The sequence below is a fragment of the Cetorhinus maximus genome, chromosome 16, assembly GCF_964194155.1.
Source record: "Cetorhinus maximus chromosome 16, sCetMax3.hap1.1, whole genome shotgun sequence".
NCBI classification, from domain to species: domain Eukaryota; kingdom Metazoa; phylum Chordata; class Chondrichthyes; order Lamniformes; family Cetorhinidae; genus Cetorhinus; species Cetorhinus maximus.
This window is the reverse complement of record NC_135894.1, coordinates 72,641,604-72,660,112: the sequence shown is the minus strand read 5'-3', so window position 1 is coordinate 72,660,112 and position 18,509 is coordinate 72,641,604. Positions and strand designations below refer to the sequence as shown.

The window sequence follows — 18,509 nt, the reverse complement described above, 5'->3', positions numbered from 1 at the left end:
CGTTCCTTCACAGTCGTTTGGTCAAAATCCTGGAACTCCCTCCCAAACAGCACTGTGGGTGTACCTACACCACATGGACTGCAGCTGTTCAAGAAAGCAGCTCACCAGCACATTCTCAAGAGCAATTAGGGATGGGCAGTAAAAATGCTGGCCTATCTAGCGACGCCCATATCCCGTGAAAGAATTTTTAAAAAAATATTACTTGCCACGTATCAGCCCAAGCCTGAATATTCTTCAGGTCTTGCTGCATGGAGACATGAACTGTTTCAGTATCTAAGCAGCTGCAAATGGTATGGAACACTGCAATAATCAGCAAACATACCTATTCCTGACCATGTGATAGAGGGAGGATCACCCTTGAATCAGCTGAAGATGGTTGGGCTGAGCACACTATACTAAGCTCCCGGAATGAAGTCCTGGGGTGAGAAGACTGGCCTCCAACAAACACGACCATCTACCCTTGAGTTAGATAGAATTCCATCTAGTGGAGAGTTTTCTCCCTGATTCCCATTGACTTCAATTTTACTAGGAGTCCTGGATGCCACAATTGATCAAATACTGTCTTGATGCCAAGGGCAGTCACCTTCACCTCATCTCTGGAATTCAGTTCTTTTGACAAATGTTTTGACCAAAGTTGTAATATGGTTTGGGACCAAGTTCCCCTAGCAGAACTCAAATTGAGCATTAGAGAGCAGGTTATTGCTAAATAAGTGCTGCTTAATAGCACTGTTGACAACAGCTTCCATTACTTTGCTGATTGATTGAGAGTAGACCGATGGGACAGTAAATGGCTAGTTTGGATTTCTCCCACTTCTTTTGGACTAGACATACCTGGGCAATTTTCCACATTGTTGAGTAGATGCCAGTATTGTAACTGTGCTGGAACAGCTTGGCTAGGGGCCCAGCTAATTCTGGAGCACATACATCTCCAGTACTACAGCTGGTATGTCGTCAGGGCCCATGCATAGCCTTTACTTATCCAGTGCATTCAGCTGGCATTTCTGGATGAATATGGTTGCAAATACTTCAGCCTTGTCTTTCACACCAGACTGCTGAGGGAGGCAAGGGAGGAGATCGCAGGGGCTCTGACACAAATTTTTAATTCCTCTGTGGCCACGGGGGAGGTGCCAGAGGACTGGAGAACAGCTAATGTGGTTCTGCTATTTAAGAAGGGTTGTAGAGATAAGCCAGGGAACTACAGGCCAGTGAGTCTCATGTCAGTGGTAGGGAAACTATTGGAGAAAATTCTGAAGGAGAGAATCTATCTCCACTTGGAGAGGCAAGGTTTGATCAGAGATAGTCAACATGGCTTTGTCAGAGGGAGGTCATGCCTAACAAATTTGATTGAACTTTTTGAGGAGGTGACCAGGTGTGTAGATGAGGGTAGTGCAGTTGATGTAGTTTATATGGATTTCAGCAAAGCCTTTGACAAGATCCCACATGGAGGACTTATAAAGAAGGCAAATGCACATGGGATACAGGGTAATTTGATAAGGTGGATTCAAAATTGGCTTAGTTGTAGGAGACAGAGAGTGATGTCAGAAGGCTGCTTTAGTGACTGAAAGCCCATGTCCACTGGCGTACCACAGGGATCTGTGCTCGGTCCCCTATTATTCGTCATTTATATAAATGACATGGATGACTATGTGGGGGTGTAGGATTAGTAAGTTTGCGGATGACACAAAGATTGGCCGGGTGGTTAACAGTGAAGTTGAGTGCCTTGGGCTACAGGAAGATATAGACGGGATAGTCAAATGGGCAGATAATTGGCAGATGGAATTTAACCCTGAAAAGTGAGAGATGATACACTTCGGAAGGAGTAATTTGACAAGGAAGTATTCAATGAACAGCATGACACTAGGAAGTTCTCAGGAACAAAGGGACCTTGGCATGTGTGTCCATAGATCTCTGAAGGCGGAGGGGCATGTTAGTGGGGTGGTGACAAAGGCATATGGGACACTTGCTTTTATCAATCGAGGCATAGATTACAAAAGTAGGGAGGTCATGTTGGAGTTGTATAGAACCTTGGTGAGGCCACAGCTGGAGTACTGTGTGCAGTTCTGGTCGCCACATTATAGGAAGGATGTGATTGCACTGGAGGGGGTGCAGAGGAGGTTCATCAGGATGTTGCCTGGGATGAAACATTTAAGTTATGAAGGGAGGTTGGATAGACTTGGGTTGTTTTCATTGGAGCAGTGAAGACTGAGGGGCGACCTGATCGAGATGTACAAGATTGAGGGGCATGGACGGGGTGGATAGGGAGCAGCTGTTCCCCTTAGTTGAAGGGTCAGTCACGATGGGACATAAGTTCAAGGCTAGGGGCAGGAGGTTTAGGGGGGATGTGAGGAAAAACTTATTTACCCAGAGGGTGGTGATGGTCTAGAATGCGCTGCCTGGGAGGGTGGTGGAAGCGGGTTGCCTCACATCCTTTAAAAAGTATCTGGATGAGCACTTGACACATCATAACATTCAAGGCTATGGGCCAAGTGCTGGTAAGTGGGATTAGGTAGGTAGGTCAGGTGTTTTTCATGTGTCGGTGCAGACTCAATGGCCCAAAGGGCCTCTTCTGCACTGAGAGATTCTGTGACATGCTGTGCTCTGCAATCATTGAGCATGGGGATGTTTGTGCAGCCTCTACCTCCGCTAATTGTTTAATTGGCCCCCACAATTCACAACTGGAGATAGCAGGGCTATAGGGCTTTGATCTGAACTGCTCATTGTGCAGTTGCTTAGCTGTGCCTTCAGCATGCTGCTTCCACTGTTTCGCATGCATGTAGTCCTGTATTGTAGCTTCACCAGATTGCCATCTCTTACTGGGAACCCCCGATGCTGCTCCTGACATGCTCCCCTACGCTCCTCATGAAATCAGAGTTGGTCATCTGGCATGATGGTAATGATAAAGTGAGCTAAAAGCCCTATCACGAGGGGCTTTATCAAGTGCCATCTGCAAGTCCATATAAATAACACTCATAGACATTCCCCTATTCTTAGCTTTAGTTACCCCTTCAAAAAATACAATCACATTAGCCAGGCGTGACTTACCCTTTACACATCCATGTTGACTTTCTCTGAAAATGTTAAAGATGTTCAGTCACTCTATCCTTAATTATAGACGCTAGTAATTTCCTGAGAATGGATGTTAGGTTGGCTGTCTTCTGCTCCCTGGTTTCCCTCTTGTACATTTCTTAAACAGTGGAGTAACATGTGAATTTTCCAAATTGTGAGATGATTATCATTTGGGCATCTGCAATGTTCTTGCCCACCTCCTGGGATGAAAGCCATCTGGTTCTGATTATTTGCCACTCTTTTGTGCCATTATTTTCTTCATTACTGTTGTTTTACTTTAATTCTGGTGAGCATTGTCTCTGATTCAATATTAGTTTCCTTGGGATATCCAGCATGCGGACCTCTACCTCAACTGTAGATACTGAGCAAATTATCCAACGTGTTCACCATTTCCTTATTTTCATTGACAATAATGAGAAAATAGAATTTATTTGTGGACCAGTGATGCTTATAGTCACGATATCTTTTCGTTTCAGCACCAGGGTTAAAATCTATCCAAGACTGGTGGTTTGAATGTTCCTTGTAACTGATGATGTACGGACATAAAATTCAGTGGCTTGTCTATGTTAAACTGCCTCAGTTCCTGGTATTCTGTGTTCATCACTTTCTGTGAAGTAGCAGGACTGCGTAGAATTGGGCATTTTTCAGCACACAGGATTAACATGGAAAAGTGATGACTACTGTGTTTTAAGAGTTACTTTTTTACATTTAAATGTGTTATGAGGCTTATTTCTCAGACAAATACTCAAGGTTAAGTTTCTCGGTGACCCCATTTCAATGTATCCTTTAGTTATTTTTGGAACCTGTGCTTATATGTAGTAGAATTTGAAACTATTAGGTATATTGGAAAAAAACTGAAAGAGTGATAAACCTTTGGAATAAATTGTCAATAAGGACAATAGAATAAAAACATTGAGGTTGTTTAAAATTCATCTTTATATCACAGAAGTGGAAAGATCTTAGATGGTTCAAATGCCGTGGATGCTGGCATATAAGTCGACCTTTGAAGCCTCAAAATCCCTCCAAAAACAGGGGTCAACTTATATGTCAAGTGCATGGATGTGGGTGGTCGCCATCTTTGCCATTCATCCTGCAGGGTCTGCTCTGTGTGGGCGTGTCTTAAACTCCTGCACATCTTCACAACACTACCCATATTGCCTGCTTGATGCCTTGCACCCAGTTATAAGGTACCAGTAAGTAAAACATCCATTTGTGGGGTGAAAAATTAAGACTGGCTACTAATTCAAGTACAACATGCCATAGCTGAAAAGGGGGGTCGTCTTATATGCCGAATATATGCAAAAACATGTTTTTTGAGGCTGAAAAATATGGGGTCGTCTTGTACACCAGGTTGCCTTATAAGCCAGAATCTATGGTAACTTTTTTGCAGCACTGACCTTATGTTCTTCACTCAGCTGTATTTTATTTTATAATGTGTTGCCACTTGTATAGGTCCACACATGAAGGATGGCTTTTTGAAGGTGACATTAGGAGGCAGTTCACTCATTTGAGGGAAGGAGGGAATTGGCTCACCATCACCTTCTCAAAGGGAAATTAGGGATGGGCAATAAATGCAGGCCTTGCCAGTGATGCTCACATCCCATTGAAGAATTAATATAAAAGATTAAAAGAAAAAAAATCAGGAAAGGGAAAAATGTCCTTAGAAAATTCCTTTGTTAGATCTGTGTAATTGAAATACTTTTTCAGAAGAAAAGCGTTCATGTTTAATTCATACTTGTATTTTTGTGAATTTAAGAATGTTTTGTACTATATAACAAAGCCAGGAATTCCATGCTGTTGGTGCAGTGCTGGAGCACAGATTCCATTGCCTGGTTTTAGATAATACAAGGCTAATGAGTTTCTCTCAAGAACATACACAAAGAACTTCGTTCTAGTGATGACTTTATACTGCAGTTTTTGTGTCGATGCAAAAGCAAAAATAAGTAGGTCTGAGACCCCATCAAGCATTCCAAAAGTTTTAAAAACACTGATTTGCCATAAGTAGTAAAAGCTGTATTGTTAATTCTCTATTCATTTTTGTTTCTGTACAGCTACTGTGCCAGTAGAAGCACCAAACAAGTGTTACTTATTGCGAGAGCTCTCTGCAGAGAGAAGATCCATTGAGAAAGGAATGCTGGATGTTGATCGACTCATTCTCAAACTCTTAACGTCTGGCACTTTGGATTTCATCTCCTTGAATAATATTACTAGATATCCCGTTAGGAATGACAGGACTCTAGCTCTCCTGGATCACTTCTTACAAATAAATAACAATGGTATTTTAAGGCAGTTTGTTTCTCACATGCGAGACCCAGTGATACTAAATGTAGAAGCATTAAACTGGGCTGAGTATATGCAGGGATGCAGTGAGTATACTTCCATTTGTTTAGTTTCTACTTTGATGTTTGTCATATTTTTTATGCTCGGTCCAATTTGTATTTTGACCGTCCTTCCTGGGCTTAAGATCCTTTATGAAACCAGACGTACTACCTGAGCGTTGTGCAAAGCTGAATCGCTAACTTTTGCCACCATTGGTAAGAAAGTTTAACTGCTCCAGCTGAAGTTAATTGGTGAACCAGCCAAGTGATCAGCCGCTAGCTTATCACAAAATCAGTTTTTCAATTTGTTAGCTCCAAGATGTAAAACTAAGTACTAGATCCTCAGGCCTCATCAGAATAAATCGGAGAAGCTGCAGATACCAATTGAAGTTCACCTATCTGGGCCTGTAAGACCTGATCAGGGATAACAGATTATTCAAAAGAGTTGAGTCACTAGCTGAAGTTGAAAGTGGCTTATTGAGAAGTGACAGTTCAATACAGCACATAATCAGAATAAATATAGTAGACATAAGACCCATGATAAGTAAGAAGGATTCCTGATCCTGGTTCAGAAGGGCAGAATGATCTGGTCTCTGCTGCCTGCCATAATCTCTCGCTTGCCTTTAGCCTAGTCAGGGTGTTAAGCTGAAGCTTGCAACCCGAAAGAGCCTCCTCCCTTCTGTGCTTTTTCCTCCTTGACCGCCTGTTTATATACTTTATTTTTAGAGTTTGGTGGGTATCTCATGCCAATCACTTGTTCAATTACGTCTTCCTATCCAATTGTCTAATTGTCAAGGTTTAGGTATCCAAAGTATACCCCTCCCACTCCAATCCCTGATCCAAAAGGTTACCCACTCTGCTTATCTCTTGGAAGTACATCTGCTGGTTAATTTCACTCAGACAGTTGTTTAGTTAAGTGGGCAAGAGTTCCATCTTATCAAGCCTAGTAATACCTACCAAAGGCCAGCTTCCATGTTGTGGCCTTCAGCAGATAACAGGCTTCCTAATGAAAACATAAATCAATCCTGACTTATTCTGTGTCTACATCAGCTCTGGCATGCTGTTGGGGATTTTTTCTTTCAAAGAGAGAAAGAAAAAGCTATTTCTGAAGTATCCAATTAATTTTGTAAGATTTTGTAAGGCTATTAGACAGCCACTTCTTACAGGCCTTACCAATTTTACCCCGAGGTACTTCCAAATGAGTGGATGAGGATGGGCCAGCAGCCCGCAACTTTATGGAGTCAGGAGGAGCACTCCTGCTGACCAGTAAATACTAAAAATTTTCCATTATTTTTGGGCTTAATTTGTGTGGCCTCCAGCAATCCCTTTAGGATCATTAGTTTAGGCTGCTGAAGACCCAGAAATGCTTGTTGGAATTTGCGCAATGCAACTCCAACAGGGGCATACAAATTTAAGAGTTGGTTACTAATATAGCCACGGGAGCCTATTGCAGTAGGCCATCTTTAAAAAAAATAAGAGCCCAACCAATTTAACATTAACCCAACCTCCATGCAAATTAAGCGTGGATTGCTAAATTGGTCACTGTGCACGTATTAGGCACAAGTGTCAATTTGACTCTTTCTATTCCATTTGCTAACCCACTTTTTAAATTTTAACTTTCCTTCTGTCTAACATGACTGAATAATCCCTTACGGTTTATCATCGCGTAAAACAAATCCTTAGTACTTTAGGGTTTTTAAGTGCTCAATACCACTGGATGTTAAAGTGGAACAGTGATAGGAATGAGTACTTTCAATCATAAGTATTCTTATTCTTTCAGTATCCCCTCCAAGCACACATCACTCCCCACCCTCCCCAATAAAAATAAATATGTCTTGAAAGATTTTGTTTAAAATGCTTCCTTCCTAAACTAACTTTTTCTTTGGAATCATCTATACTCTTGAGGAGTAAATCTTTATAGTTTTACAAGTGTACCCTGCTTCAACTTGGCTCAGCAAAAGCACTTAAGCCTATGAGTCAGCAACACATGGGTTGAAGCTCCGCTACTACTTAATCTAAGCAGGCACTTTAATGCAGTACAAAGAAAATGCTGCATGCCACCTAAGACATAAAACCAAAATCCTCTGCATGGTTGGACAGAAAATATCCTATGGTACCTTTACAAAGAAGAGCAAGGAATTTTCTTGATGTCCTGGCTAACATTCATCCCTCAGCCAGCACCACCAAGACTTGGTTATTCGCCTCACTGCTGTTTGTAATTTTTTACTACGTGCATATTTGCTTAAACAACAGCAGGGACTGCACTTCAAAAGTAATTAATTGGCTGTGAAATGTTTTGGGACATCCCAAGGACATGAGAAGTGATATATAAATGTAAATTCTTATTTAATTAGATTTGGAGAACTTTGTGCACAGCATGCACATAAAATTGTCATCTGGATGGTGCAGATGTGGTCAATATTTCTCTTGTTATATAAAGTCTTGTGACTTATGCATAGCATCAACTTGTTTCCTCCTGAGCTAAAGAGGCTGTACTTTGTTCTTTGAGTGATACCCCTCATTAAAGGAAAAGCTCTGGTTTCTCCTCAGGAGTAGATTAGATTGTAAAACTTGCCTTTAGTCCATTGTTCTTTCAGATTTTTCTGACAATTGTAAAATTTGGACATCACAGGATCAGGCAGCAATTGTAATATAAACAAAGCTGGCTTCGTTACGAATGGCATGAGAGTAAAATATGAACAGGCTGGGCAGCACGGAGTACTCTGTTCAGATCACGTAGCAACAAGTAGCAAGCAATTACATGGTTACAGGCAGTCATTTCAAATGAAATCAAAAAAGCAGGCCAAAAAAAAGTGACCTGAGACAAAAAATTGGGTTTACAGTCAAAAAATTTAGACCCTGCTGTTCTGTTACTAATCTGTTAACTGCTGACAAATGCCACACATTGCTTGCATGAAAACAAAAAAAAATGCACCCTTCATTGAGACAGTATGTTAGTACCAACCCATGGCAGAGGTTTAAATAATGGGAAAAATTCAGTACCCTATTCACAATTGCATGTAAAATGATTAATGCTTTAAATGCTTGTTGGGAATTTGGATTCTCCAAACCTACTTACAAAGACCGTATTGAGAGCAAAATTGAAAAAGGCAATGTTCCAACCTCAGTCTGCAATCATAGATTGTCGAGACACTTTGTTGAATAATCTTGAACACTTAGCTGTACTAATGGAAATTTCAGTACTTAATTGTGCCAAGCACTCATTACAAGCATCCAGCACCAGGGATGCACCAAGTTGCTGTGAAATTATGCTGGCATAAAGGGGTGCCAAGGATGTTTTGACACTAATTGGTATTGGTAATTTTATGACATTGGACAATGACACAGACTTGGCACTGCCACTTGATTTGGCACATATGCCAGTGCTCAACCACTCCAGGGGCACACTGGCACCAGTTTTTGTTAAGGATGTATTGACTTTAATTATTTCTGAATGATATATAAACCAAAGAGAAATACACTCAGTATTCCAAACAGCTACCTTTGCAGAAAGTAGTTTCAGACTTTCAGATTTCATGAGCAAATTGAAATGAAGAATGGCTGATTCAGTGCCATAAACAAATCCATTTGCACTTTGATCAATTCAATAAACATTATGCTTCTTCTAATAGGGAGGCAGCAATATCGTTTTATGGCATTTTCTATACTTGAGAATGGATCTCCGCCACACAGTAGAATCCACACCAAGCAGCTTTCACTGTGTCTTCCATGAGATTTGCTCTATAAAGTTCGCAGCAAAATGGGGAAGTTATTACAGATGCAAGGATTTTAGAAACCATTTTTAAAAATTCATTCATGGGATGTGGACGTTGCTGGCTAGGCCAGCATTTATTGTCCATCCCTAATTACCCTTGGTAAGGTGGTGGTGAGCTATCTTAAACCACTGCAGTCCATGTGGCGTAGGTACATCCACAGTGCTGTTAGGGGGGTGAGTTCCAGGATTTTGACCCAGCGACAGTGAAGGAATGGTGATACATTTCCAAGTCAGGATGGTGAGTGGCTTGGAGGAGAATTTCCTAGTGGGGGCGTTCCCACGTGCCTGCTGCCCTTGCCCTTCTAGGTGGTAGCCGTATGATTTGAGAAGGTTATCTATGTCTTACAGGTGGCATTATCTGTAAAACAACCAAATGGCATAATCCACATAAGTTTGCAAAGCCGTAATGTTTAGATGTGATTGTGACTTAAGGTCACTTCTTAGAACGATCTATCCTGACAGCTGGCGCTACATGTACAATTTGGCGTGCTCTTTTGGTGTGTAGAGGATATGAGGAAGAAAGATAGATTATCTAACTTGAAGAAAGACGCACACTATGGTACCAATTCCAATGTTAGTGATATTAAACTGAGTGTGTTCTTTCCCACATCTAACCAACATAGGGTTTAATTCTATTTTATGAAAGATGCAGATAATTTGAAGGGTCTAAACACCACATGGTGGGTGACATCTTTTTATTCTGTTTTGAAGCACTAAGAGGTTATGATGCCAGTCTTTGTTCAATATAATCACAATGTCGTGTTGATGGACCTCCCTCAGATGTTGTCCAAGAGGGGCCTTTTTGATTTGCACTCTAATGTGACAGATCCCCTTATGCTAGAAAGACATGAGGGAACAATGTTTTATTTAATTTCATGCCTTATACTGAATGTTTGTTCCAGTGAAAAAATTAATCATAGCCTAAAATTATTTGTTTCTCTTCCCACAATATTGCTCCACTTCAATTCTTCAATCACAATAGGTTGGAACATGTGAACACATTTTTATATCTATATTATTAAAATATTTTATTTGGGTGAAAATAGCCTATCAGCTTGCAGAATCAGAGACCACAGTCCTTTAACCAATCAATCATATCCCTTTAATCTGTCTGCACAAAATTCATATATAAAATTTATAATATGGATTTATTGAACAAAGGTGCAAAAAGAAGTGAAATTTGAGGAAAAAAATATATAATATATAATTAAATGGATAAAGTTCAGCACCTGCTCATGCTATTGTCTGTCACAACATTGCCCCCTTTTATTGAAATTAGTGTGAGGAATCCTGACACAATTCCCAGTGACTTAGTCAAAAGTAGAAAACAGTTTAATAGTTGGTCAGAAATAGACATTTCAATACACACCTGTTCCAAGATTGTTCTTGAGATACAGACAAGATAGTGTTAGGTAAATATCCTGCCAAATTAGGCCAAACTTTAAGCGTTTTTGGGTGCGGTCTCTGTCAGCACAACTATAAAAATAAATTTGCCATTTTACATACCCCTGGCTTTTTGTTGTTTAGGTGACAGCTGCTGCATGTTCTTCATTAAGAAATACGCCGATGTTTTTAAATACGTCTTGGAGGAATACGGCGTGGAACGTTTTGCTGAACACTTTGTGAAATCAGGAATGCTGAAGGAATCAGAGAGCAACGATTTATGCAAGTATAACTATAAGGAGGGAGCAGAGCGTTTTATGCACATCCTGTTCACCAAAAAAACCATTCTGTGTGTTGCGGACATGTGGTTTACATTAGTGGAACATCAGCATGATCTTCCTTACCTAGGACCATACATCAACAGTTTCCTGAAAGCGTTTGATGAACAAAGTAATTATATTCTTTTGTTTAACCTTGGGTAGTGGTGACAGAATTTCCTCTGATTACAAAAGTAAATTTGAATTTTTTGCACTAAAATATACATTTCTGATAGCTGTATCACAACCGGAGTCAAATATAGAAAATATAAAATGGGTCATTTATACACGGTACTCCAGTAGGTGGCACTGTGACGGCTCCTTAAGGGGGAAAAAATGCCTTTCTGATATTGTGTATGACGTACACTGACATTAAAGTCTAAGTGATCAAGGAATGAAGGAACTAAAGGTCAAACAAATCAAAAGTGCTTACTATAGAGGAACATGATTCAGTTAATGTTTGAGTTCAACTCTCTTCATGCCACTTCCTAATTCTTGGTCCTGTGGCTTGACGTTGATGAGGTACAATGTAACCTGTTTAAAGGAAAGTTTAGCTCACCGCAGTCCTAGAGTTCATTTTCTAACTCACTGCCCAAGATTGACAGTGGGCCTGGTAGAAGGAGCGACAATGTACCACTTCCCTATCCCATTTCCTGCCCACTGATGAAAACCTGGATCTGTGAACATAAGGTAGCTCACTTCAACCTCCTTCCTCAACTCCCTCCTCTTCCTGTGTTCACCTCTCTTCCTGTGTCCAATTATCCCCTATCCCCTAACCCTCCCTGATGTAAACACAGTACAGCACTTGATCTTGACTCTCCAGGTGCAGTATCACAGGAAATCAACTACTTAATGAAGAAATACTAAAATTAAGACAATTAGTCATTTGCAAACTCTCTCCATGATGGAGAAAAACCTAATTATGAAACATGATGAACTTTCCATATCTCCTCCCAATATTCATGGTGACCAGCTAATTTATGGGCGTGTGTAACAGTTGAGTATTTCTTGCAGGATTCAATCATTGGATTTATTACTGCAATATTGCTTTTACTCTTTAATTGGCTTGAGTATAAATATCTGGTAGAAAATTCTGCTTATGGGTCCCCCCACAATTCTGCCATTTCACTGGGGGAGGTGCTAGGAGGAAGATGGGAGCGTCCTGACAAAGAAAGGAAACAGCAAAGTAAAAGGAGAATTAAACTTGCTGACAATTGTTATAGTTTAGTCATTGACACAGCAACTCAAGGAACTGATTATTTCAGCTTCTTTATTCTGTTGGGCTCACCAGTCCCAGAAATTGCACCAATTATGTCGTCATCTGAAAAGAGAAAAGGGTGAAGTTAAATTTTGAGTGTAGATAAAAACAAATTGCATTTACATAGCACCTATAACATAATAAAATGTCCCAAGAGCCGTATAGCACCAAGCCATACAAGAAAATGTTAGAAATAAAAACAGAAAATGCTGGGAATGTGTTGCAGATTGGCTGCATCTATGGAGAAACAGAGTCAACATTTCAGGTTGAGTGTGTCAAAGGCTGCAGACAGTCCAGAAGGATGAAGAGGCATAGTTTACCACATTCACATTGGATGTTGTTTGTGAATTTGATGAGGGCTGTTTCAGTGCTGTGACCCTTTACCCCAGATGTAGTCTCTTATCAACGGATGAGGAAGAATTTCTTCTGTGTTGTTGATCTTTGGAATTCCCTTCCACAGAGAGCAGTTGAGGCTGAGTCATTGAACATATTCAAGGCTGAGGTGGACAGAGTTTTGATCAACACGGGAGTCAATGGTTATGGGGGACAGACAGGGAAGTGGAGTTAAGGTCACAGTCAGATCAACCATGACCTTATTGAATGGTGAAGCAGGCTCAATGGGCCAAATGGCCTGTTTCTTTTTCTTATGATCAGCTGATCCTGGTAATTTTTAAACAGGTTGGTGTTTTTTCTTTTGAATATCACCATCTTTATGAAAAACTGCTTAGCAAACTTTTGTTTATTTGAAAATATAGCACAGTGAGTTAAATTGTATCAAAACCAGTGTGTTATGTTGCGAAACTCTATCCTCTTCCAGTGGTGCTTACACAGTTGCCCTGCAATGCTATCACATCTTAATACACTGTGCCACTAATGCTCCCACAATCCAGTATCTCGTGCCACTGCTGCAAGATGCTCTACCTTCCTAAAATGCCCTTAAACCAGAGGATGCTACGCTGCAGTGCACCCTAACCTTGCAATTCCCTCACGTTGTGTCTGGATCCTCAACCATCCCTGAGTCTTCAGACACTGGCACTCCCCCTGCTGCTGAGACATCGTGGTACCTCCCCTAGTCTTCCAACCCTTTTCTGCTACTGCCAGACCCTACGGAATCACTCAGTAAACCAAACCCCACATTCTACAGTATTGCCTCATACCAGAAATGCTTCCCAATGCCAACCCTGTGTATCTAAGGTAGACGTAAAGAGAGAGAAATTAAATTCATAGTAAAGGAATGGGCAATTGATTCAGGCTGCTCAATTAGTTTCATGGAATCATGTTCAGAGTCATGGAATGCAATCCCAAAATTATTGGTAAAAGTCTTGGGAAAATTCACATTCATTGTACCATTCGCTTTACAAAGACTCTGCAATAAGTTAATAGAAGAGTTCCAAGGAATCTAACAAGCATTTTTAAAATCTGTCACAATCTCAAGTGATGTAAAATGGCTTCCTGGAAGCTGATTTTAGTATACTCCAGTCAAGAGCTGACTCAGAAATTATGCTGCCTCTTTCTCATCAATGATATTTGAAAACATTCTATATTAAAGATAAAATAGCAGATTCTCAAAGTCTAGTATTTCTGCACCACCATCCCACTATGAAGGTGATAAAGTAAGTAATATCAAGTTGCTAATTCCATGCCACTTGCAATTGTGTTGCTTCCATTGAAAAATATGGTTGCCTGCCAGAGGAATATTACTGTGATAGCAAGTGTAACACAAGAATCTGCTATTATTCCTCAGATTACTCGAATTAACAGACAAAATACTGATAGAAGTGGACGCTCCAACTTTCTTTGGAACTCAGCAAACCATCGTGCATGCATGAATGCACTGGTTCATGTATTGCTAACATGACTGGAATGTGTGCAGTGATACCTCTATTTTGGAGAAAGGTGTCTTTCTAGTGCTTAATATAACCTGATGGCACAGCTAAGACATACTGCATTATGTAACCCTTGTAGTGAGGTTTCATATAAGACCTAAGTTACCACTCAGATGTGTTTCTGTCTTTAGCTTATGAGCTGGAAGAGCTTATAACATGGTCTAAAAACAGAAAATGCTGGGAATACTCAGCAGGTCAGGCAGCATCCTTGGAGAGAATCAAAGTTAACATTTCAGGTGGAAGACTTCTCATTAAATAGTTGATGTATTCATTTTAATTTTCCATAATTCCCTAGATTCAGGGAAGGTTCCATTAGATTGAAAATAGCAAAATGTAACTGCTACATTCAAAAAAGGAGGGAGACAAAGCAGGAAACTACAGGCCAGTTAGCTTAATATCTGCCATAGGGAAAATGTAAGAAGCTATTATTAAAGATGTTATTGCTGGGCACTTAGAAAAATTCGAGGTAATTAGGCAGAGTCAACATGGTTTTGTGAAAGGGAAATCATGTTTAACCAATTTATTGGAGTTCTTTGAAGAAGTAACATATGCTGTGGATAAAGGGGAACAGGTGGATGTACTGTACTCAGATTTCCAGAAGGCATTTGATAAGGTGCCACATAAAAGGTTATTGTGAAAAGTAAAAGCTCATGGTGCAGGGTGTAACATTGGCATGGATAGAAGATTGGCTAGCTAACAGGAAACAGAGAGTAGGCATAAATGGGTCATTTTCTGGTTGGCAAGATGTAACAAGTGGTGTGCCACAGGGATCAGTGCTGGGGCCTCAACTTTTCACAATTTATATAAATGACTTGGATGAAAGGACCGAAGGTATGATTGCTAAATTTGCTGCTGACACACAGATAGGTAGGAAAGTAAGTCGTGAAGAGGACATAAGGAGGCTACAAAGGGTTAAAGATAGTTAAGAGTGGGCAAAGATCTGGCAATGGAGTATAATGTGGGAAAATGTGGCAGGAAGAATAAAAAATAAACATATTATCTAAATGGTGAGAGATTGCAGAGCTCTAAGATGCAAAGAGATCTGGGCATCCGAGTGCTTGAATTGCGAAAGGTTAGTATGCAGGTACAGCAAGTAATTAGGAAAGCTCATAGAATGTTATTGTTTATTATGAGGGGAGTTGAATACAAAAGCAGAGAGGATTTGCTTCAGTTATGGAGGGCATTGGTGAGACCACATCTGGAGTGCTGTGTGCAGTACTGGTCTCCTTATTTAAGAAAGGATGTAAGTGTGTTGGAGCAGTTCAGAGAAGATTTATTAGACTAATACCTGGAATGGGTGGGTTGTCTTATGAGGAAAGGTTGGACAGGCTTGTATCCGCTGGAGTTTAGAAGAGTAAGAGGCAACTTGATCAAAACCATTAAGATCCTGAGGGATCTTGATAGGGTGGATGTGGAAAGGATGTTTCCTCTTGTGGGAGGATCTAGGACTAGGGGTCACTGTTTAAAAATAAGGAGTTGCTGATTTAAGACAGATGAGGAGAAATCTTTTTCTCTCAGAGGGCCATGAGTCTTTGGAACTCTTCCTCAAAAGGCGGCAGAAGCAGAGTCTTTGAATATTTTTAAGGCAGAGCTAGATGGATTCTTGATAAGCAAGTGGGTGAAAGGTTACTGGGGATAGGCAGGAATGTGGGATCAGATCAGCCATGATCTTATTGAACAGCAGAGCAGGCTCTAGAGGCCAAGTGGCCTACTCCTGCTCATTGTTTGTATGTAACTGTTCCGATGAAGGGTCATCAACCTGAAAAGTTAACCGTTTCTTGCCAGAAAATGCTGCCTGACCTGATTTATTTCCAGCATTTTCTGTCTTTATTTCTGATTTCCAGCGTCTGCTGTATGTTGCTTTTTTTACAAATGGTCTGATGGTAAGTGGGCTCTACTTTTGCAAATGAACTTGAAGTAACTCATTTCCTTTGTGCAACCTCTCTAAAGAAGACATAATATGTGAGCTTCTGAATTTTCCATAATTTTTCTCTTTTTCATATTTTGATTAAGCTGGACCCTTCTGCCCACAATTTGACCCTGAATTGCCAGTCAAACCACTATTAATTAAGAAGTGCTACGTTAATGTGTATCGCCTGCTTCATTTAATACACGTGGAAGGCACAGAGGCTGTTCGGAGTATTTTTGATGCCCACATCTCATCAGAGGAATTGGAAGAAGAAGTTACAAAGAATAAAGTCTTAATCAAGAATCGGTTAGAAGGAACAGATTTTAGCAGCGTCAGAAAAAAATGGATGAATATTATTTATTCGACAGAGAAATCAAAAACTTTGCATTTTACATTACCTTTGTTTCAGTTTCTTGCTGTGTTTATGAAGAAGTTTCCCCGTCCCAAAAAAGGCTGGACTGGGAGGCTTGCAAGATCTGACACTTCCCCAGGAGCGTATTTGCGGCGGATTTGTGAAATGCGAGATCACCTTTTGAAAGACATTTTCCACACGGACCTTACTTATGAAAAATTTGACAGAATATGGAACGAAGCTGCAGAGATACTTGTTCACCTTGGAGTCAATGATAAGAGACTCCAAGAACTTCGCTTGCAGCCAATGAATGTTGTGTTCCTTGACAGGAGATACATGGAAAAATACTTTAACAAACCACTGTCCCAACTTTTGGAAGAGCTTATTGCTAGACATCACAGTGGTAATTTTTAAAAATTTTTTAAATGCCAATTGGATTATGCCCATTTGTTTTCAGTGGAAGTGTTACTATTGTCCTTTACAAATGTCCATAGGGCAGAATTTTCCACCCGTTGGGGGGTGGGGGGGAGGTTGAATAGTGGGCACGTGGAGGCGTGCCTCCAGTTGGCACCCCCAATCAGGGGCACACCACCATTTTATGTGGGCAGGCCAATTAAGGCCCGCCCAGCGTGACATCTGCACGGAAGCGCTATACGCTCCCTGTGCGGGTGGGGGTGGGGGAGATTTCCTAAATCCGAAAGTGCGCTCTTTCGCGCACGAAAGAGCGCACTCATCTCCCTGAGGCAAAGTGCTGCCTCAGGGAGATCGTCTCTACTGTTAAAAAAAATATATTGAAAATAGAAAATAAAAAAAATTCTTGACATGTCCCCTCGTGTGACACTGTCATTTGAGTTGGGACATGTCCATAACTTTTGAAAACACTTTAATTTTTTAAAAAACCTACATAAAACCTCATCCCGCCCGTGGATGAGGTTTCATGCTTTTTCTAATGCCCACCAGGGCTACTGGCCTGCCCGCCAACCTTAAGGTTGGACAGGCAGGTCCATTAATTAGTTATGACTCTGTCAATGGCCTCAATTGGCCTTTGACAGGTCGGCGGGCGCACAGCTGATTTTGCTGAGCCCCCACCTTCCTGAAAATTTAAATGGGGCATGGTGACATTGGGAGTTCCGCCCGTCGTCACCGTGTGTCATTTTACGCGTCGGCGAGCGGGCCCTGCTCCCCTGCACGCCGACGGGAAAATCCTGGCCATAATATTTTATACCAGGCCTTTAAGAATAGTTAGAGGAAGAGGACCAATACCTTTCTGTTTTATCTGAATTGAGCTCATCTCAAAACCAGCTGCTACCTACCCCCTTTTCTGTTTAACTTTACCACTGTGTTTTTAATTTGTTTTTTAAAAATCTGATGCTTAAAAATAATGCAGCAGGATCAAAAGTAAAATCATGAAGTAGCAACAAAAAACCTGAAAACTCCTTCGGCAATGCCATCTCCCTATGGCTCATTTAGTAAGCACATTGCACAGGTTGGTACACAGTCATGCAGATCAGGAAAGTTGCCTTGGACTGTACTAAGTTAAGCAATCTCAACTGAGCATTGATAGACCACTGTATTAGGGCATCAGATCCCTATGAGGTGGAGGAGAAAATCAGGCAGGTTTCCTGATCGTGATAACTACCCAGTGACCCCCTAGCAGAAAAAATGTTTATCGAATGAGGACAGAATTGGACTTGGCTTGATGCCCCTCAGTTAAATAAAGCCTAGAGCACAAATGAAGAGTGTCATTTGAGTAAAGCACTGAAGTATGACCATACTAGTGGAACTGTCACCTTCAGGAAGGGAAAGTAAAGGAATTTAAACCTGTTAACGTAAGGAGATGTTGACACGAACCAGTCTTTTCTGACTCTTAGTTCAATGAAGGATAAAACAATAAAAGGCTGGGGGACAAGAAATAGGTGAACTTGTGCAGAAACTGAACAAGTCCTTACAATATGGCATTTATTTAGTTTGTTCTCATTTCTATCATGTTCTGAAGTGCAAGTTTTACTTTTTCTAATGCTCCACTGACTCCTGCTGAAAAGTTTGCATGTGCAAAGTTCACGGATATAAATGAAGATAACTCATGTGAATGAATAGCCTGAAGAATGACCACTTTGGTGAGGTTCCAGAATGTGATAGGCATCCCAGGTGTTGCTCTGTATTCCAGAATAAGTTAATCACTTAGGAGATCTATAAAATGTCTGTATGAAATTGGAGGTGGAGAGTGCTTTAGTGAACTGAGGAA

At 40.7% G+C, this 18,509-nt stretch overlaps 1 protein-coding gene across 2 annotated transcripts in view; it reads left to right on the top strand.

Moving 5' to 3' along the window:
* LOC144691693 (E3 ubiquitin-protein ligase DZIP3-like) overlaps positions 1-18,509 on the top strand; it is a 133,487-nt gene that overhangs the window by 27,717 nt on the left and 87,261 nt on the right. For both annotated transcript variants that reach the window (XM_078560047.1, XM_078560048.1), the window contains exons 5-7: positions 5,118-5,432; positions 10,687-10,992; positions 16,017-16,667. In XM_078560047.1, coding sequence (XP_078416173.1) covers positions 5,118-5,432; positions 10,687-10,992; positions 16,017-16,667 — 1,272 coding nt within the window. The remainder of the gene's footprint in view (positions 1-5,117; positions 5,433-10,686; positions 10,993-16,016; positions 16,668-18,509) is intronic.